Genomic DNA, 26,197 nt, shown 5'->3' with positions numbered 1-26,197 from the left:
TGCAAGGACTGTCTAATCTATTCAAGCCTCTGCCTCCACTTTTATGTCTGTTGAGACCACTACTGAGAGATCTCCCACTGTGAGATCCCCCTTTTGCATTGTCGGAAGCTCTTTCTCCGCTATGTGAACGTTTTCTCACACAAGTCGCTTTCTAGTCCAGTATCACTACTTGCTCTGTGATCTCTTACACTTCGCTCTTTTACCCCATTCTGCCAGACCATGGACCTCACCTCATGACCATTATCCTAAGCATTCATTCAATACTTAAACTTCCCAGGAGCTTTTCCTGCAAGTCTGAGAATTGTTGCATCCCTCCATTCACTAGATCCGTGTGAAATATATGACCCCTGAACATGTATTCTGAATAATTGGTCTGTGGATATGATAGCTGTGTAATGAGAGTCATGGTCACTCACATTACAGTAGACCAAGGGTTGGATAGTGGGATTCTGTTTTTCAGGACCTTCATCACAAAGCATATGAGCATTTGAGATGCAAGGTTCCTTGTTTACTTCTATCAGCTGCTTGGAGCCTGAGATTTTGTAATTAAGATCTATTGAATAATGAGAATTAACAGATTGATTGTCATGTTTGATGAGTACTGCCTTATCCTCATGGCCTATTTATTACCTTATGAGGGATTTTCCATTACCTATAACCCTGTCTGTGATTGTACATTTAAATCTTCTGAAATCTGTCTCAGATGGTTTTGTATGTTGCCTCAGTGCTTTCTCTGAGACCTCAGCCTTGTTAAAAGCCTGCCTCCCTGCATGTATAGAATTCAGATGTGTAGAAAAGATTGAGCTAATTGTAGTACCTTTGAGAACAGGAAGACTGTCATACCAAACAGAAGGCAATTTGGGATTTCAGCCACAGACTAATTGATGACTATACCCTTCAACCACGGGGGTGAATTCTTTGCATGAGCTGCCCATGCCAGGGCAGTTGTCAACTTGCAATAAGAACAAAAAATGCTAGGAATATTCAGTGAGTCAGACAGCATTTGTGGAGAGAAACAGGGGTAACATTTTTGGGTTGAGATGACCCTTCATCAGAACATCATAAGTATTTTCTGCTTTTATTTCAGATTTACAGCACCTGTAGTATTTTGCTTTTGTTGTTGTCAGCTTGCAGCCTGGTTGGTCAGCGAAAATGAAACGCAGCATGTCATTGATCATCATTGCTGAAAGGAATTTTAGCTGCAATATTCATGAACATGATTTTCATACATTATTTTCACACTTGTCTCTGAACTTGTTATTGGCAAATTCTCTTCCATTGTTAGCCAGAAACTTTGCTGGTGTCCCAAGTCCGGTCTCTACCCATTTCTACATGATTTTGTTTATAATAAATGTTCTGTCCTTACCATGTATTAGTGCAGAAAGACTAAATCTGGTCACCAGTTTGAGAAAATGTAGAATGAAAATGTTTCTGCCTTTATCATCATATGCCATTTAGATCCATGGCAGCTACTTCAGTAAAGTTATGTATCAATGGTAGGGCATGGTGGCATTCTCAGATACTTCTTACAGATTTCATAATTCTCTGTCAGCCTTGTGTACTCCAGTGACCACACCTATGCCATTTTATTAGGTTCTTTTAACCTTTGATAAGTAAGGTGACCAAATTGCCTATGTAACTTAAAGACATTGTTTTTTCTCTCTCATTCACATCAACTGTTGCCATTAATACTTATCTAACACACTGAGAAAGATTAGGTTTTGTTAAGGAAATACATTAATGTCCTGACTCAATAAATTGCATATCAGCTGATTTTCCAAAAGTAATTACCTTATTATGCTCCATGTCAAGGATCATTTAAGCCTTTTTCATAGAATGCTTACTTAACAGCCTAGGATCTAACTGAAGATAACATCATTACTTATAAAATGGCTTGCTCCAACTATTTTGCATGGAATTAGAACTTCACTGACTTCAAGGTGTTGTCATTGCAAATCTGAAACAAGTAGTACTTTTATGTTCCTTAACCTTGCATTGACCATCACTACTTAGGGAATCGAGGTAACATTTTTAGCCAATCTGTCCCACATATAGTTGAAGTAGAAATATTCTCATTCATCACAGGTCCAGTATAATGTATTCGGGTTAATTGTTATTTTCGTCCTCTCCCTTGGAATTCTCTTCTTCATGTGTCATTTTGAGGGCCCTGCCTCTTCATTTTTGGACAGTTCAAAGCATAATAATGCTTTGAATCACACCTAGAGGGCCTATTAACTGCTCCTTGGGCATTCTTGGGATTCATTCTTCCATTATTTTTATTCCAATTTTGTCTTCTGCTGTAATAACCAGATCTGCTAAAGGTGTTTTCATCCTCACTTTGCATTTCTTTAATCATTCCATTGTATAGACACTTGAGTCCGCTATCTGGGCTACTGATTGCCAAATTGAAATCTGGCAATCATTGAGCCTTCTATTATTTGTGTCACCTTGGAATGTCTTATTTGTTTCATGAAGATTGAAGGAAATGTCTGTTCCTCCAGGAATTTTTTAAGACAGCAGGCATCCAACAGGGTCGTCATCTGAGACTCGAACACCAATTAGAACTAGTTTTATGAAAGACTTCAGCACAATTCAGTAATTTGAATGCAACTTCTGTTCCAGCAATCCCCAACTTGAATTTTGTCAACCTTTTAAAGTCATGATAGATGGTCATTCCATAGAACAATGTTTTCCAAAATTTATCGAATTCTGACTGTGCCCCATGGACATTTAACATATAGGCCCAAACTTTCAAGGTCAGCGACGGAGTGGGAGCACGTTCTGCTGACTACGTTCTGAAGGATAACGATGTAAAATCTCATCTGATGTTTTAAAAAATATCCACCACAATCGAAGCCAGTGCTGCAACTTTTATTAGCAGCACAAACTCTTCTCCAAATTTAATTGTATAACATAGTATAATGAGCTTAATTAAAAGGTGAACTTTGGTGAATTCTTTGAAAAATTTTCTTGATATCTTGCAGTCAAGGAGTCATGGATCAGCCAAAATAGCAATTGCTAAGTATATCATCTTTTAAAGTACTTATTGCTTTGAAAATACCATCACTTTTGACCTTGTACACTGTGATTTCTATTTTTTCAGAAATCTTGAAAGTGATTGCAACACTGTTGAGGAATTCTCCTCAGCTTTTAGAGACTATGGAGGTTCGCCGTGTTTTCTTATCTGATATGATCAAACTCTTCAACAACAGCCGAGAAAACAGGAGGTGCGTTTGCTGTTGATTAAATTTCAAGTGTTTGAATTTGAATTAATTAATCACACCCACATTATGATCTTCTTAAAACATTAAGTTTGGTTTTGTTTGGACAGGTAATTTGGTAATCTCTACTAATCGCTTTGATTTTCTCACCCACCCCCTCCACTTCTGCCCTTTTAGATTTCTGACATTGTGATATTGGTTAAATTAAGTGTGAGGTTGCTTATGAAGGCTAGGAGAATAAAATTATGTTGGTGCATCAGGTGTACTCTTTCCTCGGGTGTTGCAGAACTTTATAAATCACTGATTCCCCTGCTTCAAGCCTACAAATACTTAACCTTTGGCAATTAAGGGTTATTAATTTATTAATATCTCCAATGCATAATATCTCCTGAACATGTAATCTAGCTTTTCTTTACAAGTATTATTCTTATCTATTATAATAAAATTAGCTTGCTTTATACATGCTGAGGGTGAAGGGGAGTTCTTGCTCTTGATCTCTAGCCTTAATGAAAGTCTATCAATTTTGTAACTTTATCCTCAAATTTGTGCTTCCTTGCTGCCCAAGCTAAATCGCCTGCATACTTTTACCCATACTGCTCACCTTTATTATGTTGCCTCTGTCACCTTTTCACTGGAGAAGTTGCTTCTTGGCTTATAACTTCATAACTTAACTGAAGAAGCCTTGTTGATATCTGAGCTCCAGAAACCTTGGTCAAACTTTACAACAACAAAATAGGAGGCACATTACTGGTCACTGTTCTTTGAATTCTCTTCAATGTATGTATGTACCTCACCACCAACAACAAGAAGCTCATATTTTAAAAATATTCCGTATAATTGAAGTCATGGACTTGTTTTCAACAGGGGAGAGATGTGGGATAATTTCCCCCCTTTTCCACCTCTTGACTAACCTCAACCAGATGCACTTTAAAGAAGTGGCAAGTAACATTTGTGCCACATAAGTGCCAGGCAATGACCATCTCCAACAAGAGAGAATCCAACCATCGCCCCTTGATGTTCAACGGCATTACCATTGCTGAATCCCCTACTATCAACATTCTGGGGTTACCGTTGACCAGAAAATGAACTGGACTCGTTATATAAATACTGAGGTCACAAGTGCAGGTCAGAGGCTAAGAATCCTGTGGCAAGTAACTCAATGCCTGACTCCCCAAAGCCTGTCCACCATCTACAAGGCACAAGCCAGGAATGTGATTGAATAATCTCCACTTGCCTGGATGAGTGCAACTCCAACAACATTCAAGAAGTTTGACATCTTCCAGGACAATGCAGCCCGCTTGATTGGCAGCTCACCTACAAACATTCACTCCCTCCACCACCAACATACAGTAGCGGCAGCGTGTACCATCTACAAGATGCTCTGCAGGGACTCAACCAAACCTCCTTTGACAGCACTTTCCAAACCCATGGCCGCTACCATCTTGAAGGACAAGAGCAGCAGACAAATGGGAATACCACCATCTAGAAGTTCCCCTCCAAGCCACTCACCATCCTGACTTGAGAATATATTGCCATTCCTTCACTGTTGCTGGGTCAAAATCCTGGAACTCCCTCCCTAACAATACTATGGGTGTACCTACACCACGTGGACTGCAGCAGTTTAAGAAGGCCGCTCACCACCACCTTCTCCAAGGCAATTGGGGATGGACAATAAGTGCTGGTCTTGCCAGCGACACTCACCTCCCATGAACAAATTTTTAAAAAGCCCCTTTTGAGTGCTGTGACTTCAAGAACCGGCACAAGATCTGTTTTCTTATAAGTTTAAGTAAAAAGAAAGAACAATTGTTTATTTTTCTCGACACCTGAAATGTAAAATGCAACAACACTCACTCACACACAAGACGTGCATGCATGCACACACACACAAGAAAAGATGTTTGCGGGGGAGAAAAGAGATAGCATGCAGTGATTATCTTTAGAAGAACCCGATAAATCACTGTCACTTCAATCCTTCAAGATTGTTGGAATTTTGGAAACGTGGCGGGCCTGAGCATTCTCATTTGGTTTACTAAAGGAAGAATGGAGGTAGGAGGTTTCTGGTGCAGAACTCAGAATGGTACTCTGAACAATAGCAGATTTCTGGCTTTTCCAGTCTAAGCTGGGGTCGAGGCCCTGTCGTGAAAAATAAAATCTTGCAGGTAAAATGAATTAGCCCCACTTCACTGCCCATGGCATTGTCCTTCCTTTTGCAAGACCAGATGGCTTCCCTCTGATCTTCACATCCTAGACTGACTCACTGGGCTACCCTTGTGGATTAATAAGGTATTCCCTATCACGAGCTAGTTTCTGTCATGTGACAACAGTATTGATGTTTCCATTGTTCACACAATGGGTTGATGGCTATGCAACTTGTCACAGAATAGAGGATGCTTGACCCTTCATCAATATTCCAGTTGTGTATAGTCTCCTGAATAATTTGTAATTCCACCTTCATGGGGCCAACATGTCTAATGGCCATTGTTACTTTAAGTCTTTTCAATTGAAATTGAGATAGGCAATCATCAACACCTGGGAAGGCCATTTGGATTTTAACTTCCTAGAAGTATGTCCAGACAAGTGTGCACAAAAGACACAAGAAATCATCTGATCCCCCTGGACTCCATCTTGGGTCAAGGTAAATTGTCCGTTCATTCTGCTGTTTTAAAAATTTGAGCCCATGTTTTATAAATCTGTGGCCATATTATGCAGGGTGTAACAGACTTCTTTATCACTAAGATTGAGACCATCTATTAGCTGCCTCTGTTGTTTTCTCCCTCTTCCCTTGCTCACTAAGCTTAATCTTCCTTAAAACGCTTCATGCATTTGCCTTGAAGTTCCTATTGGGTCTCCACCCAGGACCCTCCCAGAGCTCAACTGTCCATAAGACCCATCTTGATAGCATTTCCAAGAATCTGTGTACCCAGCTTTCCTTCCTGTCCCCCATGCTATCTGACATTGTAAATGGTTCCTACTCCTCTGATAATGTTCTTGCTTTCAAAACCTGTATCATCGCTCCCAAAAAAAGACATCCTTGAACCCTGTCCTTCCAAACCACTGTTCCATCTCAAGTCACCTTTCTGATCTATAGATTTCTTAAATATTCTGTCTTCCAATATGCTGTCTACTGTGCCCACTTTTCCCTCAATTCCCTGTTGAATCTCTCCAATCAAGTTTCTGTTTCTGCCACAGCAGTAAAATGCACCTAATGCAATTCACAGTTAACACTGTTCAGCTGTGACCATGTTGCACCATTCCTCTGTATCCCCTTTGAACTTCCTCCAGCCTTAACATGGGCAGCTGCACCATCTTCATCCACTGCCTTTACTTTGTTGTCAAGCTCAGTGGAATTGCCTTGCTTAGTTCTGCTCTTACATATTTGCCAGAGTGTCTCCGAAAATGGCTTCTTCTTCCATCTCCATGATGTTACCCCTGGAATTCAGTAAGGATCTGTCCTTGGCCCCTGCTCTTCCTCATCTCTACATACAGCTCTTTGGCAACATTGTCTGCAGTTGTGGGGTCAGGTTCTATATGTACACTGAAGATAACCTCACTGATGCTCAGTTTGGATCCTGCCAGGGTCACTTAGCTCTGACCTCATTACTGCCTTGGTTCAAACATGGGCAAAAAAGTTGAACACCAGAGGTGAGGTGAGAGTGACTGACCTTGACATCAAGGCAGCATTTGACAGGGTGTGGCATCAAAGAGCCCTGGCAAAACTGGAGTCAATGGGAATCAGGGCTAAAACTCTACGCTGGTTGGAGTCGTACTCAGCACAAAGGAAGATGGTTATGGTTGTTGGAGGTCAGTCATCTTGGTTCTAGGCCATCACTGCAGACGTTCATCAGGGTAGTTTTCTAGGCCCAAAAATCTTCAGCTGCTTCATCAATGACCTTCCTTCCATCATAATGTTCAGCACCATTCATGACTCCTCAGATACTGAAGCAGTCCATGTCCAAATACAGCAAGACCTGGACAGTATCCAGGCTTGGAATGACAAGTGGCAAGTAACATTTGTCCCAGGCAATGACCATCTCCAATAAGAGAGAATCTAACCATTGACCCTTGGCATTCAATGGCATTACTATTGCTGAATTTCCCATTATCAATATCCTGCGGGTTACCATTGACCAGAAATTGAACTGGACTAGCCATGTAAATACTGTGGCTAAAAGAGCAGGTCAGAGGCTAGGAATCTTGCAGTGAGTAACTCACCTCCTGACTCCTCAAAGCCTGTCCACCATCTACAAGGCACAAGTAGCTTGTAGAACATTCAAGAAGCTTGACACCATCCAGGACAAAGCAGCCTGTTTGATTGGCACCCCTTCCACAAACATTCACTCCCTCTGCCACTGATGAACAGTGGCAGTAGTGTGTACCATCTACAAGATGCACTGCTGAAACTCAGCAAGGCTCCTTAGGCAGCACATTCCAAGCCAATGACCACTACCATCTAGAAGTACAAGGGCAGCAGATAGATGGGAACACCACCACCTGGAAGTGCCCCTCCAAGTCACTCACAATCCTGACTTGAAAACTATTCCTTCACAGTTGCTGGGTCAAAATCCTGGAACCCCCTCCCTAACAGCGCTGTGGGTGTACCTACACCATAGGGACTGCAGCTGTTCAAGAAGGCAGCTCACCACCACCTTTTCAAAGGCCATTAGAGATGGGCAATAAATACTGGCCTCTCCAACAATGCTCACATCCGGTAAATGAATAAAAAAAATGATAATGGCTATCCTGACCAGGTCATTGTTCATTGTGTGTCATGCAAACTTGCAAATGGGCCAAAGGCTGCCATTTTCAGTCCTGACAAGTACCCAATCTATCTCAACTTACCCTGGAAAGGCAGAAGCATCTCAAAATTGTGAACAACAGGTCAAGAAAGCTGCTTCATGCTGCTCCTCTGCTGTGGCTAGCTGAGTGGCATTTTCCACCAACAGGATGCTGCTGTCAGTTCAAAAAGACATTTCTGTTCACCACTTAATTGAGAAACGTTTTTGTACAAATTTCAGTACCTGTGTTTCAGTACCTGTGCAATGCCAGGTACGTAGGCCATATGTCCCAGTGATTGGCTGATCGAATGGAGCATTATATTCCTTCGGTAGTTCATAATAGGCAGAGTACAGACCATAGAGTACAGCCTGCACCGGTGGAACCCAAAACAAAACATCCGCTGTTAGGTGTGATTCCACGATTGGGCATCACTTGCTGAACAATTTTGAGTGTGCTAAAAGCTACACTAACAACCAGTTTAAGTTGAGTTCGTAACCTGGCTCAGATATGCTTGCTGGAAGCGACATACATGCATTTTATGCGGGGACCTGTTCTCCGCAAATAAAAGGAAAATATTCAAGCCTTGCACCTTTTTTAAATTACCTGGGAGCTCGGGAAGCCTTGTTGCTTTCTCCATGGTATGCCTTGGCTATCTGAGTTGACTTGCCAACCAATCAGCACCCTTGTTCCTGATGTGTAAATTGTTGTGATCATTTGTAAATTGGCATTCTTGCGTTTGTCCCAATGAGTGCAAGGTGAAAAAGTTTTGCAACATGTCTCTCTTTTCAGCAATATTCAAGTTTTGTCCTACTAATCTCGTCAAATGGGCCAATATATTGGAATTGAAATTCAACGTGGAGAAATGCAACATCATGCGGCTCAGTAATACCTTATGTCCATCAGTACCTAACTACACAATGCACAATTACCCCCTAGAAGTTACTAAAGAAATCCACATCCAAAATAACTTAAAGTGGAATGTACAAAGTCAACAAGAAGCCTCCAAGGCACCAACGTGCTTGGGTTCCTGAGAAGGAACTTCTACCACTCTTCAAATACAACGAAGAAACGTTGCACCTAATACCAGTCAGGCCACAGCTTGAGTACTGGGTAGCAGCTTGGGATCCATTTACTGCTAAAACCATTACCCTCCTTGAGAAAGTTCAATGCAGGGCTACTCGCTTCGTTACAATCATTCACAAGATACCTTTGCCGCCCAGTTTGTAATGTCGCTCAGCTGACATAGTCTCCAGAACTGAAGAAAGACCAACAGGTTGACATGCCTCTATAAAATCTTGAATGGGCAATTAAATACTTCTAAGCAGCACATCAAGCTCAAAAGTGACCAAGTTTGAAGAGATCATAACCGCCAACTCCACCTTTATACACTCCGATGAACATCCTTTGCTAACTCCTTTTTCCCCCAAGAACAATTAAGGATTGGAATAACCTTCCACAAACCTTAACCTCCATGCCCCCGTAAGACTCATTTAAGGAAAATCTGTTGGACTTTTTAAATTAATGCAACCATTGCTGCACTCATTGTGCACCTCCAGGAAAATTCCATGATTGAAGACTATGGAGGGAAACCTTGCCAGTACCAAGTGACGACTTTGGATAGTGTTTAAGTAGATTGAAGTGCATTTGCATCTGATCACATGCCCAACTAAGGTGGCTACCACTCATTTTTATTTGCATTTTGTCACATCCTGATTTCTAAAATTGCTGCAGAGCAATGAAGTTAGTGTAAATAATTTAAGTGACAGCTCAATAGGAAAGAATTGGTGACCCTTTGTTCCTTTGGAGCATACTGAGATGTGACTTGCACTTAATCCTATTTAAATTTGAAACCTAAAATATTTTAAATATTAACTGGTTTTGCCTTCATAAGACTCTTATCCAGTATCCCATCTGATGCGGCCTTTGCTATCAGACAATGCTTTTGCATTTTATGGCAATCAAGATGTCCAAACATTTAGCTGAGAGCCATGAAGAAGCAAATTGGTATTTTTACAAAAATGGCTGATAAATGTAACATAAATGGCCTTTTTGAATGGCATAGTAAAAAATAAGTTTTTTCATAGTGCCTTTCACAACAGGATATCATAAGTGCTTTATAGTCAATCTTGTACTTTTGAAGTCTGATGTGTTGACAAATGTGGCAGCCAATTTGCACACAAACAACGAAGGAGATAAATGATGGGTTTTCATCTATTTTGGTGATGTTGGTTTGACTGTGTTAGATATTCCAACACCACTGTTAGCGCTACTGAATGAAGGACTGCAGGTCTTGAGTTTTCAAACTAACTGCTCAACTACTGATGAGTTGTCAATATTTCCTACTTCGGTAAGACACTACCTGGAAGGAAAGGATACATTTGGAGGATCCTTGTGTCCCTTCTCCTGGCTAGCTGGGAGGTGACATTGCCATGAGATTTGTCAGATGCTGCTGCTCTTGTGATAAGTAGGCTTATGCCCTAATGAGACATAGAGAGGAACAAAGAGAGATACCACAATCACAAATTGACTTTGGTTTTAAAAAAAAGTTCTGATTGTCAGCTTTCTTTGAACATAGAACTTTTCTGGCAGAATTTCAGTTTGATTCTGAATTAAATGGATGGCAATGTGGAATGCAGATGGATTCTTTGGAGTCTGGAGAGGCTTATTATTTTAAGTGACATTTGACAACATTTCATCTGGATAAAAGTAAAGTAGCATATGCCTCACCCCCTCATTTGGGTTTAAAAAAAACTGCTTTTTGTATGCAATCATATAACTTGTGACAAATAAAATGCAAATGAAGAAAATCTTATTCCTTTTTTCTTTTGAGGAATGTGTATCTGAATCTTGATTAATTGTAGATGTAGATACACTATCTGCTTAAATCATTTATAGATATTGTGTAAATGTTAAAAGCATGTTAAAAGCTTACACATCAAGTTTAGAATTTATTTGCAGAATCATTTATATCACTTAACCACCTCCTTCTGTAATTGCAATAAAGTGTTTTAAAACTAGAGTAACATTACCTGCAAAAATGGTCTTGCCCTTTTTTCCTGAGTTAATGTAGCCAGTCTTTCTCGTGGAATTAAACAATTAAGTGCTCTACTTGTTCTCTGACCTGTATTTCCCTTATGTACCTGAGATTTGTTTGCAGATTTTCATATTATCAAATAATCAGAACTGTGATCGTTGTGTTGCAGGAGTTTACTACAGTGTTCAGTGTGGCAAGAGTGGATGTTATCTCTTTGCTATGTCAGCGCTAAGAATTCTGAAGAACAAAAAATAACTGAGATGGTGTACGCTATCTTCCGGATATTGCTTTATCACGCAATAAAGTATGAGTGGGGTGGCTGGCGTGTCTGGGTGGATACGCTTTCAATTACACATTCAAAGGTGAGCTTTTTTGATTAGAATCTCGATAACTAGCTAATTGTGTGCTTATTTTCCAGTGTGATAATTCCATAGCTGAGACATGCATGTTGCCATCCAAGGTAATTTATTATGAGTGCATAAAAAGACAAATATTTAAGCAATTGAGTTTCAACTTGAAACTTTGAGTGGACCAATTTCAGAGGAAACTGCATAATCAAAAATTGCTAAGTCCTTAAATATTTTCTTTCTGGATAGCCTTATATTTGATGTTGCTTTGTTACTGGAGGCTTCAAGAAAGGTTAGCTATGGTGAAGTACAGATTGGTTGCTTTTAATTTTTAACCCACAAGGGGGCATACATGATCTTTGTGCTGTTAACTTGCAAATGACGATGACGAGAAGTGGTATATTATAGAATATATTGCAAGTCCAGTTAATTTTGACCTGAGGGTTGTGTTCATTATAATTTCTCGAAAAAAACAATTTGTGCAGCTGCCACTTTGAACATCTGAGTTTTCAATTATACACTTGAGTTTTTGTGAATTGCACTTGTGTCTGTTTTTTGTAATCTGGGTAAAGCTGCCACAAGATGGAATGTCAAAGACCAGTTCCTTTTTCCCTAAAGGTTTTTGCTTAATGTTTTGATAATCAGTTTTTTAAGGTGAACACATGAAATTAAATGTGGTTCTGTACCCAAATCCGGAATAATTTGCTGAACGTATCTATCAAAAGATTACTGCACCTATGTGAAAACTTAAGTGATTACAGTACTATGTGTTAGAATATGTGTTGAAGAGCATGCCAGTGATATAGTGAGTTGCTGAATCAATGCACTGTTCCACAGCATCATAAGATATGAATTTATACCTATGTCGTCTTAGGTGAAGAGTTGCAGAGGCCAACATATAAAGGGGCCTCACAGCGACGAGGTGTTATCCTACGGCAGTGGAGTTGTTGAATAATAACTAAATATACATTTTTACGTGCATATAAGTTTTAGATTGGGATTCCTTTTGACTAGAAAGTGTGTGAGGGTTGGGGTCAACATCCACAAACACGCAGGGTATTTCTCAGGAAAGACCATGAGCGCAGAGTGCAGACAGATTGGATGCAGTGGGTTTCACAAGTTGCAAATTGCTATGGAATTTTAATAGGATGTGCAAAGTACTAAACGGCAATGTATGGCTGTTGATTTCAAACTGCATGGAAAACATATGCCATTATCAAAGATTGCCTTGCAATTAATATTGATGATGAAAAATTAAGCTTTTGTTTCACTATAACTTTGTAATGTTTTGGAATGGACTTCTATGAAAAACATTTTTTTTGTTTTTGAAATCATGGAAATCTGTTTCTAGCTTTCCAGCCAACTAATTCTAAGGGAGTGAAGAACAGTGGGACCTTGGGGTATCTGTTCACATATGTTGTTAAAGGAGGCAGGACAGGTTGAGAAAGTGGCTCATAAAGTGTATGAGATCCTGGGTTTCATAGATAAAGGTGTGGAGTACAAAAGCAAGGATGTTATGGCAAACCTATTTAAAACACTGGTTTAGCCTCATCTTTTTTCTATTCTTTCATGGGATGTGGACTCTGCTGGCTGGGCCAGCATTTGTTGTCCATCCCTAATTGCACTTGGGAAGGTGGCAGTGAGCCATGTTCTTCAACTACTGCAGTCCAGGTGGTGTAGGTACACCCACAGTGCTGTTCAGGATTTTGACCCAGTGGCAGTGAAGGAACGGTGATTTAGTTCCAAGTCAGGATGGTGTATGGCTTGGAGGGGAACTGTGGTGGTGTTTCCATGTAGCTGCTGCCCCTGTCCTTCTAGCTGGGAGAGATTGCAGGCTAGGAAGGAACCTTGGCGAGTTGCTGCAGTGCATCTCCTAGATGGTACACCCTGCTGCCACTGTGCATTGGTGGTGGAGGGAGTGAATGTTTAAGGTGGTGGATGAAGTGCCAATCAAGCAAGCTGCTTTGTTCCGAATGGTGTTGAGCTTCTTGAGTGTTGTTGGAGCTGCACTCATAGGCAAGTGGAGAGCATTTCATCACTTTGCTGACTTATGCTCTGTGAATGGTGGACAGGCTTTGGGGAGTAAGGAGGTGAGTTGCTCACCACAGAATTCCCAGTCTGTGCCCTATAGCCACAGTATTTATGTCTGGCCCAGTTCAGTTTCTGGTCAACAGTAATCCCCAGGATGTTGATAGTGGGGGATTTAGCAATGGTAATGCCATTGAATGTCAATAGGAGATGGTAAGATTCTCTCTTTTTTAGAGTTGGTCATTGTCTTGTAATTGTCTGGTGTGAATATTACCTACCATTTATCAGCTCAAGCCTGAATGTCGTCTACGTCTTGCTACACTTGACACTGACTGCTTCAGTATCTGAGGAGATGTGAATAGTACAGAGTATTGTGCAATCGTGAGCAAACGTCCCCACTTTCTGACCTTATGATGGAGGGAAGGTCATTGATGAAGCAGCTGAAGATTGTTAGTGTGTTGGAGTATTGCATCCAATTCTGGGTGCCAGACTTGGGAAGATGTGAATGCTCTAGAGAGGGTACAGAAAAAAATTGAAAATTGTTCCATGGGTGAGGAACGTCAATTATATGGATAGGCCGGAGAAGCTGGTGCAGTTCTCCTCAGTAGAGGATGTTGAGAGGAGATTTGATAGATGTTGAAAATCATGTGGGCTTTGGATCGAGTAAATCATTGATTAGCAGGTGATTCAAGAACCAGAGGACACTGATTTAAGGTGAATGGCAAAGAAACCAAAGGCAACATGAGAAAAAAACTTTCTTAAGCAACAACTGGTTAAGATCTCAAATGCCCTGTCTGAGTGTGTGTTGAAGGCAGATTCAAACATGGCATTCAGGCATGATGAGCTGAATGGCCTCCTGTGCTGTAACCATTTTATGATGCTATGAAATGTGATTAGAACCACTTCCATGCTTGGATAATACATGGCAACATGGACTGTTTGGGCCAAATGACCTGTTTCCAAAGTGTGACTTCTGTGTATTTCCCTGTATCAAGATGAATAGTAAAGTGCATGATTCTTAAACTGCTTTTGTTAAGTAAAACCATCTGTTAGTTGAGAGGCTGAGTCTTGGTGCACGTGGTGTTGTGTGACACATTCCAGTACCTGCTATACCCTGCTGTGATTCTTGGTCTCACTACCATTTACCTAGATACTGAGCAGAAAAAGTACATTTTGGATTGTGTGCCTACTAAACAGGAATGGATGGTGAAGCTGAATCTGAAGAAGTGTGTAGTCTTTAAAAAAAGCAAAGAAGTTTAATCCAACCTTTGAAACTTTTCTGAACCTTATAATTTGCCGCACTACCTTTTTAGCCAGAAAATTAGGTTTAGAGAAGGAAATCTGCTGAAAATTAGAGAAATATAAAATTAAAATAAACATATTTTCACAAAAGCCACGATTGATTTCCCTTTGCAAATATTGGGCTATAACTGTAAGAAGGCTGGGATCATTCATGTGTTTCTATTTGTAATCACTTTGAACATGGTTTCTATTGCCCTACAAATATTGTTACCTTTTGAAGAAAAACATTAAAGCAGTTCATCCACAGCATAAAAATAAATTTGCCAATGACTTTGTTTTTAAGATTTCATCCATTTTCAATACATTTGAGTGAATAAATTAATAACTCGGGAAGTCACCTAATCACTGCTTCAGAATTTACCTTATTGTCAACTATCGTTAGCCTGATGAGCACAAAAATTCAAACCCAAAAAAGAAGAAAAAAATGTTCATATTCTAACTCCGGTTGGCATTTTTGATATTGAAAAATTAACATGTAGGACCAAGAGCCATACTGCAGGAAAGAATTAAGCTTAGAATAGTAAATAATAAAACTGGTGTTGTTTTATGTGCCTTAAGTCCAATACCAGAGGAGCATCACTGTGATATTTTGCGACTTCCCATGCCAGCCATCCTTTGGTTTGAGTTAGATTGGATATCGGTGCTGAATTGTAACAGTTTTAAATGCAAGCTCATACCCGCTCAGAGTTCAATTAATTGTTTCCAAAGCTTCATGTAGGACACTTAGAATAGTCCAGTAAATGGGACTTAAATGCCATCAATCGAGGGTGGATTTGGACATAGTGCATCAGAAACTAGCCTACACTATGCCATCCAGCAATTGTTTTTAATTACTACTCCAAAAAAAGTGTTCCACTTTCCTCACTTCAACAGAAGTTATCTCCCTGTATTTACACTGTATAAGTAAGAATGATCTTAAGCTCAACTCTGTAGATATCTACTTGATGTAAATGAAAATTATTCTTGGATGACCCAGGGAGAAATGCAAATTAGTGTCAGAAGGAGCATTATTTTGGTCTGGCCTTTTTGTCTGATGAGCAAAAATGAGGTGACAAACTTGAGTGACAACTGGATTTTGAAATGTACTAACTGAGTTACATAAATTTTCAAAAAGGAAAAGGAGGGGTGGAACACCAACTTGGAAGTTCTGAGGTTCTAGACCGTATATCAAAATTGGCTGATTCGCTTTCCTCTGCTTGAACTGAATTTCAATCTACTTTGTTGTAATAGAAAGTGTTGTCTATGCAACAAGTGTGTCAGAGTCTCAACCCATGCAGCATTTGCAGCTGTGTTTGATTTTGAAATACTCAATCTAGGTAGTGTAAATCTGTCATAGCACTGGCATGGTTCATCTTGGTCTTGTTTGCCAAATTTACCCTTAAGGTGATTTTTTTTCCCCCCCACTGCTTACTGGAGATATCTATATAACTTTATTTTGGGTAACTAATTTTTGTGCTAATTTATACCACATTATGGGCATGTTTTGTGCTAAAGACCTATGTCTACTAAGGGTTGGAATGAAATTGCTTCCATTTCACATGGGATCATAACAACCAGCATTCTAAGGAAATGCATTGTCTGTTGCCTGGTGGATATGCTGCAGCTGAAAGGTGGAATTCTGTCTCTCAAAGCAGTAGTTACACAATGCTGACCTTTTATCCCAGAAATAATGGATATTCAAGGGAATAATGTAAAGGAGGAAGTACAAGATATTAATATTGCTCAGAGTTCCAACACCTTAACAATGAGGCAGAGCGATGGCAGAGAAGGGAAAAAAAGAAGCAAATCCTGCACTCTAGATCCCGCTACCTCTTGAGACACCCTGTCCTTGTGGCCAAAGTTTTGTGGGTCTGAAATTGGCCTGCTCAGTCACATGAAGACCCATGGTAGAAACTCGCAACCCTGTGTAAATGTCATCCTCGAATTGAGGGACAGACGATGATGAGGGTAGAATGTGGGATCCCATCAGCAGTGCATTGGAATAGTCAATTCAGGAGGTAACATGGATGAAAGTTTCAACAGCAGATGAGGTGAGGTTGGGTGGAGTTGGTCAAGATTATGGAGGGGAAACAGGTAGTCTTCATAATGGTGCAGACATATGGTAGCAAGCTTATCTCAGTGTCAAATATGACCTTGGGGTTGTGAACTCTCTGGTTCAGCCTCAGACAGTTCCTAGTGAGAGGGATGGAATCAGTGATGAGAGAATGGGGTTTGTGTTGTAAACTGAAGCCAAATGGCTTCGGCCTTCTCAATATTTAATTGGAGGAAATTTTTGCTCATCCAGGACATCTGACAAACATCTTGACATTTTAGAGACGGTGGTGGGGTAGAGCCTGGGTGTTGTCGGTGTACATGTGGAAACTGATGTGTTTTTGGATGACTTCGCTGAAGGGCAGCATATTAAATGAGAAATAGGAGAGAGAGACAAGGATAGGTCCTTGGGGAACACCAGAAGTATTGATGTGGTAGTGGGAAGAGAAGTCATTGCAAGTAATTCTCTAGCTACTATTAGATTAATAAGAATGGAACCGGGAGAGTGCAATCCCAGCTTACTTGATGGTGGTGGAGAGATGTTACAGGGAGATGTTGTGAACAACCATGCCAAAGGGTGCCAAGAAAGATGAGGAAGGATAGTTTACTTCTGTTAGTTATGTAGAATAAGGCCTAATTCTACAATTTCATATCAAAAACAAATCTAAAATATAGCTTTTTAGTACATTTAATGTATATATTACACTAAAATGTCAAGAAATGAACTTGCATTTGTGTTTTCATTCCTGCTTTTACATGTCAATTAAATAACAGTGTTAATTATTTTGCAGTATGTACGAAAATATGAGTAGCGTAATTAGCTCATTGAGTCTGTTCTCCCATTTTGTTACCCATTGTCAGCTCTTTTTAAAAATATTTTGCACTTTTGCTCCATATTCCTTTATTATCCTTACTTCCCAAGTATCTATTTGTCTTTCAGGCATTTCAAATAGTTTCTATATGGTTTTGTAAAGGGTAGGTTATGTCTAATGAACCTAATTGAATTTTTTGAGGAAGCAACTAAAGTAATAGAAGAGGAATGTCTATAGATGTAATTTATACAGATTTCCAGAAGGCATTCAGTAAAATTCCACCTAAGAGATTGTTAGCTTCAATTCCATGAGCTTTAATTTTAACTAAGTTATTGACTTTGTTAGGTGATTGGTCAGGCAACAGAAGTTAGAACAGAGTTAATGGGTGTAGACTGAAATTGAAAGTGACTAGAACAAAACTGCTGGAAAAACTCAGCAGACAGCACCTGTGGAGAGAAAGACAGAGTTAACGTTTCGAGTCCGTATGACACCTTTTCAGAACTGAGTCATATGGACTCGAAACGTTACCTCTGTCTTCCTCTCCACAGATGCTGTCAGGCCTGCTGAGTTTTTCCAACAATTTTTGTTGTTGTTTCAGATTTCCAGCATCCATAGTATTTTGCTTTTGCCATATTGAAAGTGATTAGTGCTGTCTCAAGGATCTGTGTTGGGACCTCTACTATTCCCCATATTTTTTAATGAATTGGCAACATAAATAGCCAAATATTCAAGTGTGCTGATGACACAAAGATCAATTATGTAGTAAGTAGTGTAGACTGGAAGGCAGTTGCAAAGAGACATTAACAGATTAAGTGATTGGGCAGCGTCCTTTCTACCTGCATAGTTTTAACTTTAAAAAGGTTTAAAAACTGTCTTGTGTGAAGTATGGACCCAATGTTTAATTGTACAATTGCAATAAAATGTTACATTGGAATGAGACTACAACATCCAAAACTTGCCAGGTGGATTTTAATGCAGGTGAGTCTGATTGGGTCCTCCATATTATACCAAAAAGAATAGATACAAAATTTATTTTTAAACAGTGAAGAGCTAGGAACTATGGAGATCCAAAGAAATTTAGAGGCCCCTTTGCAGAGATCACTAAAATGTAGCAACCATGAACCAAAAATAATCAAAACCACATTTGGAACACGAGTGAACATCAGTTATGGTCACCACACTGCAGAAAGGCCATATTGGATTTGCTGTACAAAGATACCAGAAGTGCTCCAAAGGTTATACTAGGAGGAGAGATTACCTAAATTGGCTCATATCCTTAGAGTGTATAATGTTAAAGAGTAACATTTGATTGAGGTGGTTCAGACTTTAAAAGGAATTAATAGGATAGATAGAAACATTTTCTGCTGCTAGAGGTGGGGGCTCCAGGACAAGGGATATAACCTTAAAATCAGAACAAGACCATTTTGGAGAGAATTTAGGAAACACTTCTTCACACAAATGCTATGGTAGAAGTGTGGAATTGTGTCTCACAAAAACCATTTGGGAGCTTGCAAAATAAATAATTTCACATCTGAGATTGATAGATTTTGCTAGGCAAGGGTGTCAAGGGATATTGAATCAAGATGAGTGCATGAAGTTAAGATACAGATCAGCCATGAAACTATTGAATGGTGTATTAGGTTTGAGGGGCTGAATGGCTTATGTTCTGTGTTCTACAGTATTTCATATTCTCACAGCTTTATGCTCTATTCTTAGCCCATTTGTTTCTTAAACCTGCAAAATAAGAGTTTCTTTAATTATGCTACATATAATATGAAAGTAAGTTGGGTTATTTTTTAATGCAGAACCAGTGCTTTTTAATCTTTTGCTGAGGTTATAAGCAATTTTATTAACAACACAAAGCTATTTTCTCCACAGTTTCTTTCTTTTTTGATTTAGAGTAGCTATATATATTTGCAGTAATATTGACCTGAAAGTAACCTATACTCCATTTGCGTAGCCCTGTAAATATTATTGATATAAGGCAGAATATTGGAAATAATTCAACTTGTACAATGTTTTTTTATTTGAGTTAATTGGAGTTGAAATTGTAGGGGCATTATCTTGTTTTATTAAAATTGTTTTGTTTGCATTGCTGCGTAACTTCATTTTTTTCAAGCAAAAACAGAATTAACAGAAATAGATTATTTTCAAACATTTAACTCCGTGTTTACCTTGGATGTTGTATTGCATCTTTCTGATAGATTATTTTCTTTAGCCTTAGAACTTGCATCAATTATTATGTATATTTCTTCCTTCAAACCCCTCTATTTTTCCAAAAAGTCCTGTTCAATCATATCTTGTTTGAGAGGGTTAGATTTTTCTTTGTTTCATGGTAAATGGCTGACAACCGCTTGTACAACTTATTGCAACTCTAGAAGGTTACAATAATGCAATCACTTAATAGCATTTTCCTTTTCTCCTTCCCCCAAATCTCTAATCAAAAAGACCAATCGCTGGCAGCAACTGAAGTCAAATAATTTGAAAGGTCTTGCAGACTTACACATCAAGATCTGTGAATTTCCTATAAAAAGTCAAAGAAACTCAATTGCAATTTTATTGTACCATTTGATAGATTTCCTGCCATCTTTGTAGCAGCTAAGCTGTTTGTCACTGTAATCCACTCCTCCCACAGCTACATCACACTCATTAATGCATGGTGGCTTTCCTGACACTTTTGCACTATTTCCCTTTCTGTACAATTTGTCGTAGTCAGCATTTAAAGGTTTTGCAAAATGGTATTTTATTCTGTTGCTTTTCAAACCACATCATTTGGATGCCATCGTCTTATTCCTATTTAACATTTTAATACAATTATACATTAAGCATCGGGTCCATACTTAATACAAGGCAGTTTTTAAACCTTTTTAAATTAAAACTGCAAGCAGAAAGGACCCTGCACAAATATGAATGAATTTAAAAATGTAGTATTTTAAAATCAATTTTGAGTGTTACACTGCAGGATCACCAGAATGAAAGTGGGGCTTAAAGGGTTAAATTATGAGGACAAGTTGTACAAGCTTAGCTAGTATTTCCTTGAGTCTGGGAGATTAATTTTAAGTAAAAAAAATAAAAGTAATTGATAAAGTAGATACAAAGAAACTATTTCCTGTGGTGGTCAGGAATGCAAAACAAGGTGGCATAATCTTAGAATTGGAACCGTGCCATTTAGGAATGAAATCAGAAAGCACTTCTTCACATAAATGTACTTTAGCATTACTGTCGACACAGGCAGTGTATTGTTCAGGCCAAATATTTTGCTTCCTTTAGTCGCCAACCATTTAACAAAAGGTTGCCTTTCCTGTCAGTGCTCTGAGCATGTGCAGTTCGAATGTGTTGCTCCGTGATGTCATTTGGAGCGTCCGAGTGGGCAGCGTCCAAGACCAAAGATGGGGCTGCTGAAATCATCACAACTGTGCGGCAGTGTCCTTTTGACAGCACACGGAAAGAATTGTGAAACTGTATTAATTTGTACTCATTCAAAACAAATTTGGTTTTGCAATAAATAAGTTATTATTGAATCAGCCCCCACTTCCCTTTCAGGCGGTGCATTTCAGATCATAGCTCACTGTGTAAATTTTTTTCTTCACCTCAGCTCTGCTTTTTTCACCAATCTGTCCCCTCTGATTACTCGGCCCTTCTGCCACTTGAAAGCAGTTTTTCCTTATTTACTTTATCACAACCCATCATGATTTTGCACACCTCTCTCAAATCTCCCCTTAACCTTCTATTCTCTAAGGAGAAGAATTCCAGCTATTTTTAATTCTTTCATGGGATATGAGTGTCATTGTCAAAGCCAGCATTTTTGTCCATCCCTAGTTTACCTTGAGAAGGTGGGTGAGCTCTCCAGGTAACTGAATCTCCTCACCCTGGTATTAGGCTAATACATGTCCTCTGCGCCCTCTCCAAGACCTTGATGTCATGATATTGTTTACCGCTCTTTCTCCTCAGGTACTAACCCCCTTTCCTTGAAATCTTCCACCATCATCCTTCTAAAAAAAAAAATGACCCTGCGAATTACCGTCCGATCTTCAACCTCCCCTTCCTCTCCAAAGTCCTAGAACATGTTACCACCTTCCAAATCTTTGTTCGTTTTCCCAGACTCTGTGCTTAAATCCCTCCAGTCGGGTTTCCACCACCCACCACGATACCAAAACGGCCTTTAGCAAAGTTACAAATAATATACTAGTGTGGCTTTGTCAATGGTGAGCCATCCCTTCTCGTCCTTCTCAGCCTATCTGCAGTTTTGACAGAGTTGACCCCACCATCCTTTTCCGACACCTTTTCCCCATCTTCCAGCTGGGTGGAACTGTACTCACCTGGTTCTATTCCTATCGATCTAATTGTAACCAGAGAATCACTTGAAATGGCTTCTCTTTCTGCTCCCATACTGTTACTTCTGGTGTTCCCTAAGGAATTTACCCTTGGCCTCATCCTATTTCTCAGCTATATGCTGCTCCTTGGCGACATATCCAGTACATAGCACCGGTTTCCACGTGTGTGCCAATGGCACCATGCGCCTCCTCACCACCACCACCTCTCAACATAATAAGAACATAAGAACTAGGAGCAGGAGTAGGTAATTCAGCCCCTCGAGCCTGCCCTGCCATTCAATACGATCATAGCTGATCTCATTTCGGCCTCAACTTCAATTTCCTGCCCTCTCCCCATAACCTTTCAACCCGTTACTAATTAAAAACCTGTCTATCTCCTCCCCAAATCTATTCAGTGTCCCGGCATCCACTGCACTCTGAGGTAGTGAATTCCACAGATTCACGACCCTTTGAGAAAAGTAATTCCTCCTCATCTCTGATTTAAATCTACTATCCCTTAGCCTAAAACTATGGCCTGTCGTTCTAGAATGCCCCACAAGGGGAAGCATCCGCTCCACATCTACTTTGTCTAGACCCTTTAGCATCTTGGATACCTCAATTAGATCTCCTCTCATCCTTCTAAACTCTAGTGAGTATAGGCCTAAACTGCTCAATCTCTCCTCATAAGACAAGCCCCGCATCTCTGGAATCAATTTTGTGAACCTCCTCTGAACCACCTCCAATGCAACTACATCCTTCCTCAAGTAAGGGGACCAAAACTGTGCACAGTACTCCAGGTACGGTCTTACCAATACCTTGTACAGTTGCAACAACACTTCCCTAATTTTATACTCTATTCCTTTAGCAATAAGTGCTAAAATTCCATTTGCCTTCCTTATTACTTGCATACTAACTTTCAACGATTCATGCACAAGGACACCCAGATCCCTCTGCACTGAAGCATTCTGAAGTTTCTTTCTATTTAAATAATAAGTCGCCTTTTTGTTCTTCCGACCAGAATGGATAACCTCACACTTATCCACGTTAAACTCCATCTGCCAAATTTTGGCCCATTTACCTAACCTGCCCATATCCATTTGTAAATTTCTTATTTCTTCATTGCAACTTATTTTCCCACCTATTTTGGTGTCATCTGTAAATTTAGCTACAGTACCTTCTATCCCTGAATCCAAGTCATTAATATAGATTGTAAATAGTTGGGGCCCAAGGACCAAACCCTGTGGCACCCCACTAGTTACAGCTTGCCACTCAGAAAAAGACACATTTATCCCGACTCTCTGCTTTCTATTGGTTAGCGAATCTTCTATCCAAGCTAATATATTACCCCTAACTCTGTGTGATCTTATCTTGCGTATTAATCTTTTGTGCAGCACTTTATCAAAGGCCTTCTGGAAGTCCAGATATACTACATCTACAGGATCCCCATTATCCACTTTGCTTGTCACATCTTCAAAGAACTCTAGCAAATTAGTCAAACATGATTTTCTCTTCATTAAACCATGCTGACTCTGATGGATTGCATTTTGACTTTCCAAATGCCCCATTACTACTTCCTTAATAATGGATTCCAACAATTTCCCAATGACAGATGTTAAACTAATTCATCTATAGTTTCCGACTTTCTGCCTCCCTCCTTTTTGAATAAGGGCGTTATATTAGCATTTTTCCAATCCACTGGAACTTTTCCGGAATCCAGGGAATTTTGGAACATTATAGCCAATGCATCCTGCTGCCTATCTCTGCTGCCACTTCCTTTTAAGACCCTGGGATGTAGGCCATCAGGTCCTGGGGACTTGTCACCCTTTAATCTCAATAGTTTGCTCAGTACTTTTTCTCTAGTGATGGTGATTGTTCTAAGTTCCTCCTTCTCTATGCCCTCTGCATTACCTGTCACGATTGGGGTGGTACTAGTGTCCCCCACCGTGAAACCTGAGGCAAAATATTGATTAAGCATCTCTGCCATTTCTGCGTTCCCCACTATTAACTCCCCAGTCTCATCCTCCAAGGGACCAACATTCACTTTAGCTACTCTCTTTCCTTTTATATACTTGTAGAAGCTTTTGCTATCAGTTTTTACATTTTGCCCTAGTTTTCTTTCATAATTTACCTTTGCTCTTTTTATTATTTTTTTTAATAACCCTTTAGTGATCTTTAAAAGTTTCCCAATCTTCCAGCCTGCCACTGACTTTTGCAATTTGGTATGCCTTAGCCTCGACTGCCCTACTGTCTCTAAATTGTCAGATTGCTTTTCTGACATGAAATAATGCACAAGCAGAAATCTAAATGTTGTTATGACTGAAGCCGTTGTCTCCAGTCCCCACTACAAACTCAGTTCCTGAGTCAATGATTCCAGCCCTTTTCTGGCAACTTTCTGAGGCTGAATCGAAATGTTTGCAAACTTTGGTTGTGTGATTAACTCCAAAATGATTTTGCTGCCACATATTTGAGCCAACACTGAGACTGCCTAATTCAACCTCCATAGCTTTTCCTGACTTTGCCTCTGCCTCAGCTCATTTGTTGCTGAAACCCTCATTCATACCTTTGTTACCTCCTGCCTATTCCAAAGCAGTCCTGGCTAGCCTTGCGTGTTCTATCCGTCATAAACTTGAAGTCATCCAAAGCTCTGCTGCTTATCTCCTAACTCTCACTAAATTCCATTCACCCGCTGATTTGAGTTGGCCCAAGTTGAGTGGAATGCCTGAGGCGGCAGCTGCGGTTAAGGGCGGTGCATCTCGCAAGAAGCCACCCAAGAAGTAGAGGAAATCTCACCAGCAGAGCTATTCCACTTAGGTGTGCAGGGTGTTGACCCAGGTCCACCCTTCCACCAGGCTCTCACCCAAGGCCAGGAATGTTATGAACATTGTCGAGTGCATCACCCCTGAGACCTCGCACCTCATTCACTACGACAAGCACCACATCATCTCAGCCAGCGAGATCCAGAGTGCCGTCTGCCTCATGCTGCCAAGGAAGCTGGCCAAACATGCTGTTTCTGAAGGCATGAAAGCAGTCACCAAACACACCAACTCCTTTTAGGTCGACCATTCTAAAGATTATAAAAAACACCTCTATGCTTGCTGACCTGCATTGACTCCTGGTTAAGCAATGCCTTGATATTAAAATTCTCATCCTGGTTTTCAAATCCCTCCATGCTTGCAGCTCCCTAACTGTAATTTCCTGCAGCCCTACAATCCTCTGAGGTACCTTCTCGCTTCAAGTATTCCCGAACTTAATCACTCCACTGCTATGCCATGCCTTTAGCTATCTGGGCCCTACACTGTGGAATTTGCTCCTTAAATCTCTCTGCCTCTCCACCTAGCTTTCCTCCTTTAATGTGCTCCTTTAAAACCTACCTCTTTGACCAAGCTTTTAGCTATCCGACCTGTTATCTCCTATAAGTGCTTGTGTCATGTTTTGTTTTATAACACTTGTGTGAAGCACCTTGGGACATTCTATTATGTTAAAGGTGTGATGGAGATACAATTTGTTGTTGTTGTCCTTCCTAAAGTGTGGTGTCCAGAATTGACCACAATACTCCACCAGCCTTTTGTATATAAAGTTTTAGAACTACTTGCTTTTGTAATCTGTGCCTCTATTCATAAAGCCAGAGATCCCGCATGAATTTTTAACAGCCTTTTCAACTTGTCCTGCCACCCTCGAAGATTTTTGTATGTACACCTGGGTCTGTCTGCTCCTGCATTTCCTTTAAAATTGTACCATTTAATTTACTTTTCCTCTGCTCACTTGTCCTACCAAAATGAAATTTTGTTAAATTTAATTTTTTTTTTATTCATGGGATGTGTGCATTGCTGGCTGGGTCAGCATTTATTGCCCATCCCTAGTTGTTCTTGAGAAGGTGGTGGTGAGCTGCCTTCATGAACCACTGCAGTCCATGTGGTACAGGTACACCCGCAGTGCTGTTAGGGAGGGAGTTCCAGGATTTTGACCCAGCGACAGTGAAGGAACGGCGATATATTTCCAAGTCAGGATGATGAGTGTCTTGGAGTCTGCTGCCCTCATCCTTCTAGATGGCAGTGGTTGTGGGTTTAGAAGGTGTCACATGTTGGCCTATTTCACCAGTATGCTTGTGTCCTCCTGAAGCTTGTAGCTATCTTCTTCACTGTTTACTACATTGACGAGGCCAAGGACAGAGAGGTGAGAGTGGGCTGGAGAGTTGAAGTCTTGTGACTGGAAACACCTGACTGTAGAGGCCAAACTGTAGTGTCCACTTTGTTGAAACACTTCTGTTCTCCCCGGAACCACAGTGTGAACAGCCAAAATAGAATATCAAATAAAAAAGTATACAAGTAAATTG

The 26,197-nt window shown here is 40.1% G+C and overlaps 1 protein-coding gene across 1 annotated transcript in view; it reads left to right on the top strand.

The window, feature by feature from the left end:
• The window catches only part of lrba (LPS-responsive vesicle trafficking, beach and anchor containing), a 913,498-nt gene that overhangs the window by 147,182 nt on the left and 740,119 nt on the right, over nucleotides 1-26,197 (top strand). Inside the window, exons 20-21 of the mRNA XM_078541260.1 lie at nucleotides 3,104-3,227; nucleotides 11,201-11,393. Of these exons, the coding sequence (XP_078397386.1) occupies nucleotides 3,104-3,227; nucleotides 11,201-11,393 (317 nt within the window). The remainder of the gene's footprint in view (nucleotides 1-3,103; nucleotides 3,228-11,200; nucleotides 11,394-26,197) is intronic.

The sequence above is a fragment of the Cetorhinus maximus genome, chromosome 1, assembly GCF_964194155.1.
Source record: "Cetorhinus maximus chromosome 1, sCetMax3.hap1.1, whole genome shotgun sequence".
Taxonomy (NCBI): domain Eukaryota; kingdom Metazoa; phylum Chordata; class Chondrichthyes; order Lamniformes; family Cetorhinidae; genus Cetorhinus; species Cetorhinus maximus.
Note: the sequence above shows the minus strand (reverse complement) of the source record. Positions and strands in the feature narration are given on the sequence as shown.